This window comes from Rhinopithecus roxellana, chromosome 2 (assembly GCF_007565055.1).
Source record: "Rhinopithecus roxellana isolate Shanxi Qingling chromosome 2, ASM756505v1, whole genome shotgun sequence".
Lineage (NCBI taxonomy): Eukaryota > Metazoa > Chordata > Mammalia > Primates > Cercopithecidae > Rhinopithecus > Rhinopithecus roxellana.
The window spans coordinates 130,493,132-130,506,091 of record NC_044550.1 but is presented as its reverse complement, the minus strand read 5'-3'; the positions used below and the strand labels follow the sequence as shown (position 1 = coordinate 130,506,091).

At 43.4% G+C, this 12,960-nt stretch overlaps 1 protein-coding gene across 1 annotated transcript in view; it reads right to left on the bottom strand.

The window, feature by feature from the left end:
* GRK4 (G protein-coupled receptor kinase 4) overlaps nucleotides 1-8,820 on the bottom strand; it is a 39,265-nt gene extending 30,445 nt beyond the window's left edge. The window contains exons 1-4 of the mRNA XM_030923598.1: nucleotides 8,783-8,820; nucleotides 3,459-3,562; nucleotides 1,015-1,042; nucleotides 528-620 (exon numbers count right to left, since the gene is read on the bottom strand). Coding sequence (XP_030779458.1) covers nucleotides 528-545 — 18 coding nt within the window. The 5' untranslated portion in view covers nucleotides 546-620; nucleotides 1,015-1,042; nucleotides 3,459-3,562; nucleotides 8,783-8,820. The remainder of the gene's footprint in view (nucleotides 1-527; nucleotides 621-1,014; nucleotides 1,043-3,458; nucleotides 3,563-8,782) is intronic.
* Between the last annotated feature and the right edge of the window lie 4,140 nt (nucleotides 8,821-12,960).

The window sequence follows — 12,960 nt, the reverse complement described above, 5'->3', positions numbered from 1 at the left end:
CTTACCTGAGGCCACATAAACAGTAAGAGGCTGAGCAGGTTTTAACTGCCAGGTGCCACCCACTGCATCCTATTCTACCACCAAAAATCTAAGCTAAGTTTTATTTTCTAGTCACTGAAACAATAGGGATACCTGCCATTTTAAAAAGAGAGAACAGAGTCTATTAAATCAGAAGAAATTGTATAATACTAATACCTATGAAAATTTCTGTATAAAAATATCATATACAACTCAAAATTTCTAATTGTATTTTGACAGATAGAAAAGTCTATGTCAATCAGTACGCATCATGAGAAGTTAACACTTGTTTTATTGAGGTCTCTTTTCTTTTTTTCTTTTTTAGAGATGGGGTCTTGCTACATTGCCCAGATTGGAGTGCAGTGGCTATTCATAGGAATGATCATCTCGTACTATAGCCTTCCAGTCTTGGGCTTAAGCAATCCTCCAGCCTCAGCCTCCTGAGTAGCTGGGGCTACAGGCGTGTGCCACTTCAACTGGCTTTTATTGAATTTAAAATTAGAACATACCTTTCCAGCCATTTCCATTGTAAAAACTGAGAAAAATATGAGCTTTCTTGGTATTCTTCAAATGGTTCCCCTCTTAAGTAGTTATGGACAACTCTAGAAAAAGATTTTACAAAATTATATACATTTGCTGTATCAAGAAGTAAAAACAAGTGTGTTTTAGTGTATTAATAGGCACTGAATATGGGAAATGCAATCATTACACACAATTCAATATTTTGAATTTGCAATTATAAAAGTCCACATTAGGTTCTAATGCTGTAAGTGAAAATAGAAGTGAAATAGAATGAATGAAAAGAGCAGTGAAATAGAAGGATGCATTCCCTTCTTGGGAGTGAGGGCATCAGCTGTTCTGTTGTCAAGCAGCATGCTTCCCACGTACAAGGCACAGTGGAAGGGTCCCCTGGAGGACAGCACAGAAGTCAAAGCCATGGGCTGCTGCGTGTCCTGCTTCAGCCACTCACTGGCTGAGGGACCTGAGCCAACTTACCCAACCTCTATGGCCTCAGTTTCTCCTTCTGTAAAACAGAGATAATAATCATGCCTACTTCGTAGGGTTACTGTGAGCAGGTAAATGTATTAATACTTCCAAGCATTTATTATTTTTTTGTTGGTGGTGGTATTGTTTAGAGACAGGGTCTCACTCTGTTGCCCAGGCCAGAGTGCAATGGCACAATCATGGCTCACTGCAGCCTTGAACTCCTGGCCTCAAGCAATCCTTCCTCCTCAGCCTCCCAAAGCGCTGACACTACAAGTGTGAGCCACAAAGCCTAGCCTTATTATTGTTGTGTTATTACTATTACACGTCTCTTAGTGCACATGTACAAGAAAGAGTTCAGGGTGTGTACATGCCCAGGAGAGGGATGTGAAGAACAAAAGTGTGGAATGAAAGATTGGTCCTTCCTGGCTTCTGTGACATCCCAGATGAAGACAGGAAGAAATCTGATTCTTACCACAATGTCCCAGGACCAGTATCAGAGAGCACAGACCAAGCCTGTCCTGTCTGCTACACCAGAGAAGCAATCAAATGGAGCCATGAAGCCAACATCTCTTTTCTTGTTTTTGGTCTGGCTCTGTCACCCAGGCTGGAGGGTAGTGGTGAGGTCACAGTCACTGCAGCCTTGACCTCCCAGGCTCAATTGATCCTCCCACCTCAAGCTTTCTGAATAGCTGGGACTACAGGCATGCACCACTATGCGTGGCTAATTTTTGTATTAGAGACAGGGTTTCACCATGTTGCCCAGGCTGGTCTCGAACAACTGAGGTCATGCAATCCTTCTGCCTTGGCCTCCCAAAGTGCTGGGATTATAGGCATGAGCCATGGTGCCCAGCCAGAGACAACATCTTTTTGCAAAACAGTTCAAATCACAAACACTAGAATACCATTAATGTGAATATCCAACAAGAATAAGTAAAAGACGACTTGAAATTGAAAATATTTCCATTTACTCTAATCCATTTACTCTAATCCATTTACTCTAATCCATTTTCAGAGGAGGGGCTGAGGGACAGAGGGAAGGGTTCCAGTCCAGTGCCATACACCTAGCTAGGAGAAAGATGGGATGCATGCCATTTATCTATGGGACGTGGAATTGGCCACTGAATTCTCACTAAAGGAATAAGCATCTAACCCAGCTCCTCAGTGTGCAGAGTACCCACACCACAAGAGAAAGCCAGATAGACAGAGAAAGGCTTGTTTTTTATTTAATTTAATTTAATTTATTTATTTATTTTTGAGACAGAGTCTCACTGTGTTGCCCAGGCTGGAGTGCATTTATTTATTTATTTATTTATTTATTTATTTATTTTTGAGACAGTCTCACTGTGTTGCCCAGGCTGGAGTGCAGTGGTATGATCTCGGCTCACTGCTGCCTCTGCCTCCCAGGTTCAAGCAATTCTCGTGCCTCAGCCTCCTGAGTAGCTGGGATTACAGGCACACACCACCATGCCCGGCTAAATTTTGTATTTTTTTGTAGAGATGGGGCTTCTCTATGTCGACCAGGCTGGTCTTGAACTCCTGGCCTCAAGCGATCTGCCCACCTCGGCCTCCCAACGTTCTGGGATTACAGGCATGAGCCACCGAGCCTGGCCTGTTTGTTATTTTAAAGGCACATGCATCATTAAAGCATCACGGGTTCCAGCCCCAGCTCCACCATGCTCTGGCTGCACAGGCTTAGGTGCGCCACTCCCCTAGGATGCTAGGATACTGGTGCTAAACGATGGGACCCCTTTCAGTGTGCCTCACGTGTACATGGAATTATTACTCTTCATTCACCTCTTTCTAGAGAAAGTAATCATTTTAATGGGTAAAGTACAGTTGACCCTTGGACAATTCGAGTTGAGATACCAGGAGCCACTTATGCGTGTATTTTCTTCCGCCCCTGCCACCCCTGAGACCGCAGGACCAGCCCCTCCTCTTCCTCCTTCTCCTCATATTTTCTTCCGTGTCTGCCACCCCTGAGACAGCAAGACCAGCCCCTCCTCTTCCTTCTTCTCCTCAGCCTCCTCAATGTGAAGATGACGAGGATGAAGACCTTTATGATGATCTATTTCTACTTTGTGAATAGGAATTATATTTTCTCTTCCTTATGATTATCTTAATAACACTTTCTTTTTTCTAGCATACTTTATTGTAAAAGCATGGCATATAATACACATAACATATAAAATATGTGTTCATCGCTGTTTATGTTATCCATAAGGCTTCTGGTCAACAGTAGGCTAATAGCAGTTAAGCTTTTGGGAGAGTCAAAAGTTATACACATATTTTCAACTGCACAGAGGGTTGGGTGGTATCAGCATCCCTAATGCCCATGTTGCTCAAGGGTCAACTACACTCTAAGAACTTGTTTTATGCAGAGAAACCTCCTGTAAGCTGTCTGTCTCGGTGTTAGTCACAGATAATATATGCAGGGCTCGGCATGAACCACTTACCTAGTACATTCCTCAAAGACTTTTTTGGAAGGGTTCTCCTCCTGCAGTCCCAATCTACATTCTCTCACAACATCTGGAGGTATTTCTGGTAAAGGGGCTGCCAACTTAATATAGTACAAACCAAATACATAACCATTTAGTGATTTCATAACTTACTAGTAAACAGAATCTAATGCGTATTGTAAAAAAAAATGAAACACAAAGTGTATAAAATGTAAGTCAAAGTGCCACCTGCCCCCCACGCTAGTCCCACTCTCCAGTGTTCCACTATTGTCTGCCTTTTCAGATCTTCTCTGATGCACATCAAAACACACACAGGACAGAGGGCCTGACACAATGGCTCACCCCTGTAATCCCAGCACTTTGGGAGGCCGAGGTGGGTGGATGGATCACCTGAAGTCAGGAGTTTGAGACCAGCCTGGCCAACATGGTGAATCTCCATCTCTAGTAAAAGTACAAAGTATTAGCCAGGCGTGGTGGCGCACGCCTGTAATCCCAGCTACTCAGGAGGCTAAGGCAGGAGAATGCTTGAACCTGGGAGGCGGAGGTTGCAGTGAGCTGAGATCGTGCCACTGCACTCCAGCCTGAGCAACAAGAGCAAAACTCCGTCTCCAAATAAAACAAAACAACACACACACACACACACACACAGAATGGAAAGCAGGGTCTCAAAGAGGTATCTGCACACCCATGTTCATTGCAGCATAATTCATCGTAGCCTGAAGTGGAAACAATGCAGGTGTCTGTGGATGAATGGATAAATAAAATGCAGTATATACGTAGGGCAGAATATTATTCAGCCTTTTAAAAAAAGGACCTCCTGGGCTCATGCAATCCTCCCACCTCCACCTTCCAAGGAGCTAGGACTATGGGCGCATGCCACCACACCTGGCTAATTTTTTTTTTTTTTTTTTTTTTGGAGACGGAGTCTCGCTCTGTCACCCAGGCTGGAGTGTAGTGGCCGGACCTCAGCTCACTGCAAGCTCCGCCTCCCAGGTTGACGCCATTCTCCTGCCTCAGCCTCCCGAGTAGCTGGGACTACAGGCGCTCGCCACCTCGCCCGGCTAGTTTTTTGTATTTTTTTTTAGTAGAGACGGGGTTTCACCGTGTTAGCCAGGATGGTCTCGATCTGCTGACCTCGTGATCCGCTCGTCTTGGCCTCCCAAAGTTTACAGGTGGATTACAGGTGGCTCCCACACCGAGCCAAGAGTTTGCATTTTTAACAAATTCCCAGGTGATACTAATGCTGCTTTTCTGGGACCACACTTTGAGACTCACTTACTAGTGGTCTCTAGACTGATGCCAAGTATCCATAAATGCCATATACTGGACACTGTAACTCATACTCTCATTCTGTAGTTCAACAATGTATAGCCAATCACTGATCATTGCTTTCTCTTAAACCAGTGAGAATTCGGGTCCAACAACTTCCTATCAGCTCACTCCTTGTTCCCTTTGCCTTTCAAAACCTGCAGGTAACCAAGGCCAATGGAGCCTTCCCAAGGCAACTTGGAAGTGTGTCCCACATAACTGTCTTTAGTTTGGCTCAAGTAAATGCTTTATTTTTTATTTTTATTTTTTTTTTGAGAAGGAGTTTCACTTTATTGTCCAGTTTGGAGTGCAGTGGCGTAATTTTGGCTCACTGCAACCTCCACCTCCCAGGTTCAAGCTATTGTTCCACCTCAGCCTCCGGAGTAGCTGGGATTATAAGCATGCGCCACCATACCCAGCTAATTTTTGTATATATATATATTTTTTTAGTAGAAACGAGGTTTCACCATGTTGGCCAGGCTAGTCTCTAACTCCTAACCTCAGGTGATCCGCCCACCTTGGCCTCCCAAAGTGTTGGGATTACAGGTGTGAGCCACAGCACCTGGCCCAAGTAAACTCTTTAAATTACATTTTGTGTCTCAGCTTCTTCCTTTTAGGCCAACAGCACCTTGAAGTGGGCATCCTAGCCTCTAAAACTGTGAGCCAAGAAATTTCTTTTTATTAGAAATTGCCCAGTCTCCATGCATGCATATGTTCATTGCAACACTATTCATAATGGCAAAGACATGGAATCAACATAAATGCCCATCAATGATAAACCAGATAAAGAAAATGGGGTAAATACACCATGGAACACTATGCAGCCATAAAAAAGGAGAATGATCATGTTCTTTGCAAGAACATGGATGGAGCTGGAGGCCATGATCCTTAGCAAACTAACACAGGAACAGAAAACCAAATACTACCTGTTCTCACTTATAAGTGGGAGCTAAATGATGAGGACACATGGACACATAGAGGGGAATAACACATGATGGGGCCTATTGGAGGATGGAGGATGGGGGGAAGGAACAGATCAAGAAAAATAACTAATGGGTACTAGGCTTAATACCTAGGTGATGAAATAACCTGTACAACAAACCCCATGATGCAAGTTTACCTATGTAACAAACCAGCATATGTACCCCTGAACTTAAAACAGAAGTTAAAATAAACTAATTAATTAATTAATTACCCAGTCTCTGGCATTCTGTTACAGCAGCACAAAACAGATTAAGGCACCAAGCCAAACATGTATAACTTCCCCGTCCTTCCTCTTCCACATTTGCTATATCTACCATGATTCATTTCAAAATTCTTTCTTTTTTCTTTCTTTCTTTCTTCTTGATGCCCTCCCTTGCTATATGGGTATATCTTCAGGAGAGGTGAAGAAAGAAAAGGGAGTTAATAAAAAAAAAAAAAAAAGACAAAATAACTAGATAAATGGAGCCGGGGGTGGTGGCTCACACCTGTAATCCCCAAAGTTTGGGAGGCCGAGGGAGGCAGATCACTTGAGGCCAGGAGTTCGAGACCATCCCGGCCAACATGGCAAATCCCCGTCTGTACTAAAAATACAAAACTTAGCCAAGTGTGGTGATGCACACCTGTAATCCAAGCTACCCAGGTGGCTGAGGCATGTGAATCACTTGAACCTGGGAGGCAGAGGTTGCAGTGAGCCAAGATCACACCACTGCGCTCCAGCCTGCGCAACAGAGAGAGGTTCTGTCTCAAAAAAAGAAAAAATAAAAATAAAAATTAGAACTAGATAAAGGAAACTTCTACTCATTCTAACTAGTGTCCTGGGGGTACCTACAAAATATGCTTATGTTGTAACAGCTGTGTTTGAGAAGAATAATCTGTAAGGCTGGAGGCTGGGGCAGAAAACTCATTAGGGTCTGAATCATACCTCTGACACCCACTGCCATGTATCTTTGTGCTGCTAGACAGTCCTGCTGGCCATCCCCTCTGGCACGCTATCTTTTGTACAACAAAGCTCCCCTAAGTCGATAGCCCTATATCCAGTTGGCTATGCTTCAAATCCAAATATTTTGAACTCATTCTCGCCACACTATTCTCTAATTCCATTCTCTACGTGTTCGATTCCTGGTTTGGCACTTACTACGCGTGTAACCTTGGGTAAGTCACTTAGTCACTGATTTTCAGTCTTATCATGTCAAAATAGACTTGAGAATAGTATCTACTCATAGGTTTGTTGTGATAATTACATAATGTATTACATATTAGAGCACTGATTTTTTTTTTTTTTTTTTTTTTTTTTTTTTGAGATAGAGTCTCACTTGTTGACCAGGCTGGAGTGCTGTGGCATGATCTCAGCTCACTGCCACCTTCACCTCCCGGGTTCAAGTGATTCTCGTGCTTCAGCCTCCCTAGTAGCTAGGATTACAGGCGTGTACCGCCACACCCAGCTTTTTTATTTTTAGTAGAGAACAGGGTTTCACCATATTGGCCAGGCTTGTGTCTGATTCTTGACCTCAAGTGATCAGCCTGCCTCAGTCTCCCAAAGTGCTGGGGTTACAGGTGTGAGCCACTGCACCCAGCCTAGAGCAGTGTTAATTACATGTTTGCTATCACTGTTGTTCCAGTTCTCCTTCCATCCCTACAATATAGGGCCCTGCCCATAATTGAGGACTTCTAACAGAAGTCACATGAAAGGAAGCAGGTTACAGCTCTAATTTCAGTGACATACTAAACTACAAGAACCAAGTCAAAAGCATAAAAGCTATGACCCATTAAAGCTTTTAGGAAAAAGAATGTTATTTTTAATCTAAGAGAGACTAATAAAATTCTCCAACTCTATATTCTGAAACCTGTAAACACTTTGAATCAATTTTCTTTCTTTTTTCTTTTTCTTTTTTTTTTTTTTTTGAGACAGAGTCTCGCTCTGTCACCCAGGCTGGAGTGCAGTGGCATGATCTCGACTCACTGCAAGCTGTGCCTCCTGGGTTCACGCCATTCTCCTGCCTCAGCCTCCTGAGTAGCTGGGACTACAGGCGCCCGCCACTACGCCCAGCTAATTCTTTTGGTATTTTTAGTAGAGATGGGGTTTCACCGTGTTAGCCAGGATGGTCTCAATCTCCTGACCTCGTGATCTGCCCACCTCAGCCTCCCAAAGTGCTGGGATTACAGGTGTGAGCCACCATGCCTGGCCACTTTGAATCAATTTTCTAAGAGATCTAATTTTTTTTCCTAAGGAATCTAATTCCTCATGACATCAAACAAAAATGCAAAACAGGAACATGTATAATAAATTAAAGTTTTAAGATTAATTAATTAATGTTGGGGGGTGGTTTTAAGACAGGGTCTTACTCTCTTGTCCAGGCTAGAGCATAGTAGTATGATCCCAGCTCACTGCAGCCTTGACCTTCTGGGCTCAAGCAGTCCTCCCACCTGAGCCTCCCAAGTAGCTGGGAACACAGGTGCACGCCACCATGCTTAGCTTTTTTTTTTTTTTTTTTTTTTTTTTTTTGTAGAAATGGGGTTTTGCCATGTTGCTCAGGTTGGTCTCGAACTTCTGAGCTCAAGCAATCTGCCTGCCTTGGCCTCCCAAAGTGCTGAGATTACAGGCATGAGCCACTGTGCCTGGCCTTATTTTTATTTTTTTAAGACAGGGTCTTGCTCTATCACCCAGGCTAGAATGTAGTGGCATGACCTTGGCTCACAGTCACCTCAATCTCCTGGGCTCAAGCAATCCTCCCACCTCAGCCTCCCAAGTAGCTGGGACTACAGATGCACGCCACCATGCTCAGCTAGGTTTTTTTTGTTTATTTTTTGTAGAGATGGTCTCACTATGTTGGCCAGGCTGGTCTCGAACTCCTGGGCTAAAGAGATCCTCCTTCCTCAGCCTCCCAAAGTGCTGGGATTACAGGCGTTAGCCACCCCACCCAGCCAAATTGCAGCTTTTGACAAATGTTATGTCTTATCCACCAGAGTAAAAATGGCTATGCACTCTAATTATTTATTTACAAATCTTCATTCTAAAGAAGAAAACACACCTTATCATTGAAGAATATATCTAAGATTGACAGTCCACAATCACTTCGGTCCTCATCATCGGCAACTTCATATTCTGCCTGATTGGAGAGATGGAAGAAAAGAAAAAGAGAAGTTAAGCTGGCGCCACACATGTGGCGGTGCATACCTGCAGTTCCAGCCACTCAGGATACTGAGGTTGGGAGGATCACTCGAGTTCGGGAGTTCGAGGCCAATCTGGACAACATAGCGAGATCCCATCTCTTAAAAAAAGAGAAAGTTAGTTAAGCGTCTTCACTAATAATGTTTCATTACATTTCAAATTCTTTGGTTTGATATCCTCAGAGCCACAGACCAACTCTACTGATCAAGCAGCTACAGCTCTTCTTTGGGAAAGTCAGGTCTATGAGGGGGAAGAAGTTAGTGTTTTAAAGAGGTTAATGAAGTTTTAGAGCAATGCTTCCCATAATACTCTGTATATTACACTGCATCCATTAAAGATATCTAAGGGCTGGGCACAGTGGCTCACGCCTGTAATCCCAGCACTTTCGGAAGCCGAGACAGGCAGATCATCTGAGGCTGGGAGTTGGAGAACAGTCTGGCCAACATAGTGAAACCCCGTCTCTACTAAAAATACAAAAATTAGCTGGGTGTGGTGGTGGGCACCTGTAATCCCAGATACTCAGGAGGCTGAGGCAGGAAGAATTGCCTGAATCCAGGAGGTGGAGGTTGCAGTGAGCTGAGATCATGCTACTTACTACACTCCAACCTGGGCGACAGAGCGAGACTCCGTCTCAAAAACAAACAAACAAACAAACTTCAGCGCTGGGAGTTCTGGATACTGTGTGGTATGTAATTAATGGAAGAGAAAGCAAGTTTGATCCTGCGACGGTCCTTCACTATGCCAACCGGGCAGGCTATGAGCCCCAATTAGTCAATCAAACACAAATCCAGGTGCTGCTGGGAAGCTACTTGTACATGCGATGAAAATCTATAATCAGTTGGCTTCCAGGGAAGGAGAGGATGCCAGATAATCCAGGTGGCTCTCACCTAATCAGCTGAAAGGCGCTAAGAACAGAGACGAATCTTCCTGGAGGAAGAAATCCTGCCCGGGTACAGCAGCTTCAGCCCGTCTCTGGAGAGTCCTCCATGGCCCTCCTGACAGTCCGTCCTACACACTTCAGACCTTCCTCACCAGACCCCACAGTTCTGTAAGCCAATTCCTTGCAATACATCTCTTAATATCTCCTCCTGTGGGTTCTGGTTTTCTGGTTGAATCCTGACTGATACAGATACCATTCATTCGTTTAACGAGCAAGGAACACGGCAAACCACCACGCCAGGTGCCATGAGGGCGAAATGAATAAGACACAGTCCCTTCACCTGAGAAGCTCACAGAGCCTGTCATCACCTGTCACCAGGAGAGTCAAAGCAGTAAGCGTGACAAAATGGCACACACATTTCTGAACCTACACAACTGCCATCGAAAAAACAAAACATAACCTGTGACCGCAGTCACATAGCTGTCACCGCATAACTACAGGTATCACGACAATATCAGAAGACTGCAACCTAAAATAGAGTTTCAACAATGCAGTTTAGCTATTTTAACATAAGGAAGAAGAGTAGGTCCCTAAATTCTTAAAATACAGCGGCTTGGCAAACATTACCCACTACATGAAAACCTATACCCTGGGTTCCATCCCCCGAACTGAGTAGGCATGGCCCAGCACGTTGGAACTCTGTCTTCAAAAAGAACTGGCCAGGCATAGTGGCTCACGCCTGTAATCCCAGCACTTTGGGAGGCTGAGGTGGGCAGATCACCTGAGGTCAGGAGTTGGAGACTAGCCTGGCCAACATGCGGAAACCCCGTCTCTACTAAAAATACAAAAATTAGTTGGGTGTGGTGGCACATGCCTGTAGTCCTAGCTACTTAGGAGGCTGAGGCAAGAGAATCGCTTGAACCTGGAAGGCGGAGGTTGCGGTGAGCTGCGATCACGCCACTGCACTCCAGCCTGGAGGACAAGAGCAAACCTCTGTCTCAAAAAAAAAAAAAAAAAAAAAAAAGGAAGAAGAAAAATCACCTTATTCTAGCAATAGTGCTAGAAAGGAAAGGACTGGAAGAGATCTGGGGGAAGGAAGCAAACAACAAAACAGCCGTAAACGTTTTTCTGAAAAGAATACATTATAAATAAATATATATACATCTTAAAGTTTTTAAAAAGCTGTGTTAGAGGAAAATCAAATCCAAACTCAATGATGTAAGACATATCATATATGCCTGCATATAATAAGCACTCAATACATATTTGCTGACAACAATTAGGACAGGCCAAAGCAGAGAGAGGAAGGGTCATAACCCTGGTACAAAAGAAAGAGAGCTTTTCTGCTAAATTCCACCAATTTTCGATTGGTCACTTGCTTCTGAATTTCATAGTTTTGAAATTGTAGGCTTGCCAATGGTACCCATAAAGATTTAGAAACAGAAAGTTTCTTTACCTATAAGGAAATCACAGTAAATCTCAAACAGGATACATGAGAATGTTGGACACTTTATTGAGCATAGTAAATTCCATCCAAAGTGATCATTCTTCTTGCACAAACTTTATCCCCTTCCATATGCTTCTGGGTTAAAACGTTTTTAAGTTAAGAGCATTGGCCAGTTGAGTGCAGAAAGGACACTTTTCAGGTGGCCAAACAAGCATTATCATCTTAGGGCCAGGTGCAATGGCTCATGCCTGTAATCCCAGCACTTTGGGAGGCCAAGGCAGGCGGATCACAAAGCTCAAGCAGGAGAATTGCTTGAACCCGGGAGGCAGATCACACCACTGCACTCCAGCCTGGGCAACAGAGAAAGACTCCATCGCAAAAATAAATAAATAAATAAATAAATAAATAAATAAATAAATAAATAAAGCATTATCATCTTAATTAGTCTGTCGTCTTCGTTCAATTAAAGCCTCAAGTTTCAACGTCATTCAACGACTACATGTGATTCTCCAAAACTTGAGATGTAATTCTACGCAAAATACCACTCTAGACTAAAGGGATTTCTGTCTTAAGAAGACAATATGACACCAAGACAACTAGTCCCTCCACTCCTACATCATTGCCCAGGTCTAGTTTTTATTTTCCTTTTTTTTTTTTTTTGAGACAGAGTCTTGCTCTGTCATCCAGGCTGGAGTACAGTGGCATGATCTTGGCTCACTGCAACCTCCGCCTCCTGGTTCAAGTGATTCCCCCGCCTCAGCCTCCCAAGTAGCTGGGACTACAGGCACCTGCCACCACGCCCAGCTAATTTTTTTTTATTTTAGTAGAGAAGGGGTTTCACTATGTTGGTCAGATGGTCTTGATCTCCTGACCTCATGATCCACCCACCTCAGCCTCCCAAAGTGCTGGGATTACAGGCGTGAGCTACCGTGCCCGGCCAGTTTTTACATTTTCAAAAGCACAAGATTGGGTGGGTTGCTCAGTATGGAGATAAACTGCTTACCACTGCATCCAAGAATTCAATGTGCCTCTTTAGAGTGGGTTTGGTATCACAGAACTGCCTGAAGAGAAGTCTTCCTATTGGTTGCTTGTCACAAAGACTGTTATATTCCTTTTCTGGGTGAAGAAAAGGGGTAAGAAGCAAACAAATACAATCATTACAATCCACCACATGCTGTTCTGAGCCTGTTTTCACTGGATAAAATAAAAGTCAAAAACAGTATTTGCAATATTATTTTCTTCTTCTTTTTTGTTGTTGTTGTTTTGTTTTGTTTTTTGTTTTTGAAACAGTCTCCTTCCTCTGTTGCCCAGGCTGGAACGCAGTGGTACAATCTCGACTCACTGCAACCTCTACCTCCTGGGTTCAGGCGATTCTCCTGCTTATCTGTTAAGCATCTAATATCTAGAATATATAAAGAAATCTTATAAGAAATCTTATACCTCAACAACAAAAAGACAATTCAATTTTTAAAATGGATAAAAGATGTGAACAGACATTTCTCTAAAGGTTTACAAATGGCCCATAAGCACATGAAAATATGCTCAACATCATTAATCATTAGAGAAATGCAAATCCAAACACAATAAGATACTTCACACCCACTAGGATTAGAGAAAATGAAAAATAAAGAGGAAAATAAAAAGCGTGGGGAAGGATGTGAAACAACTGACCACATGCTGGTGGGAATGTAACACGGGGCAGCAGTTTGGA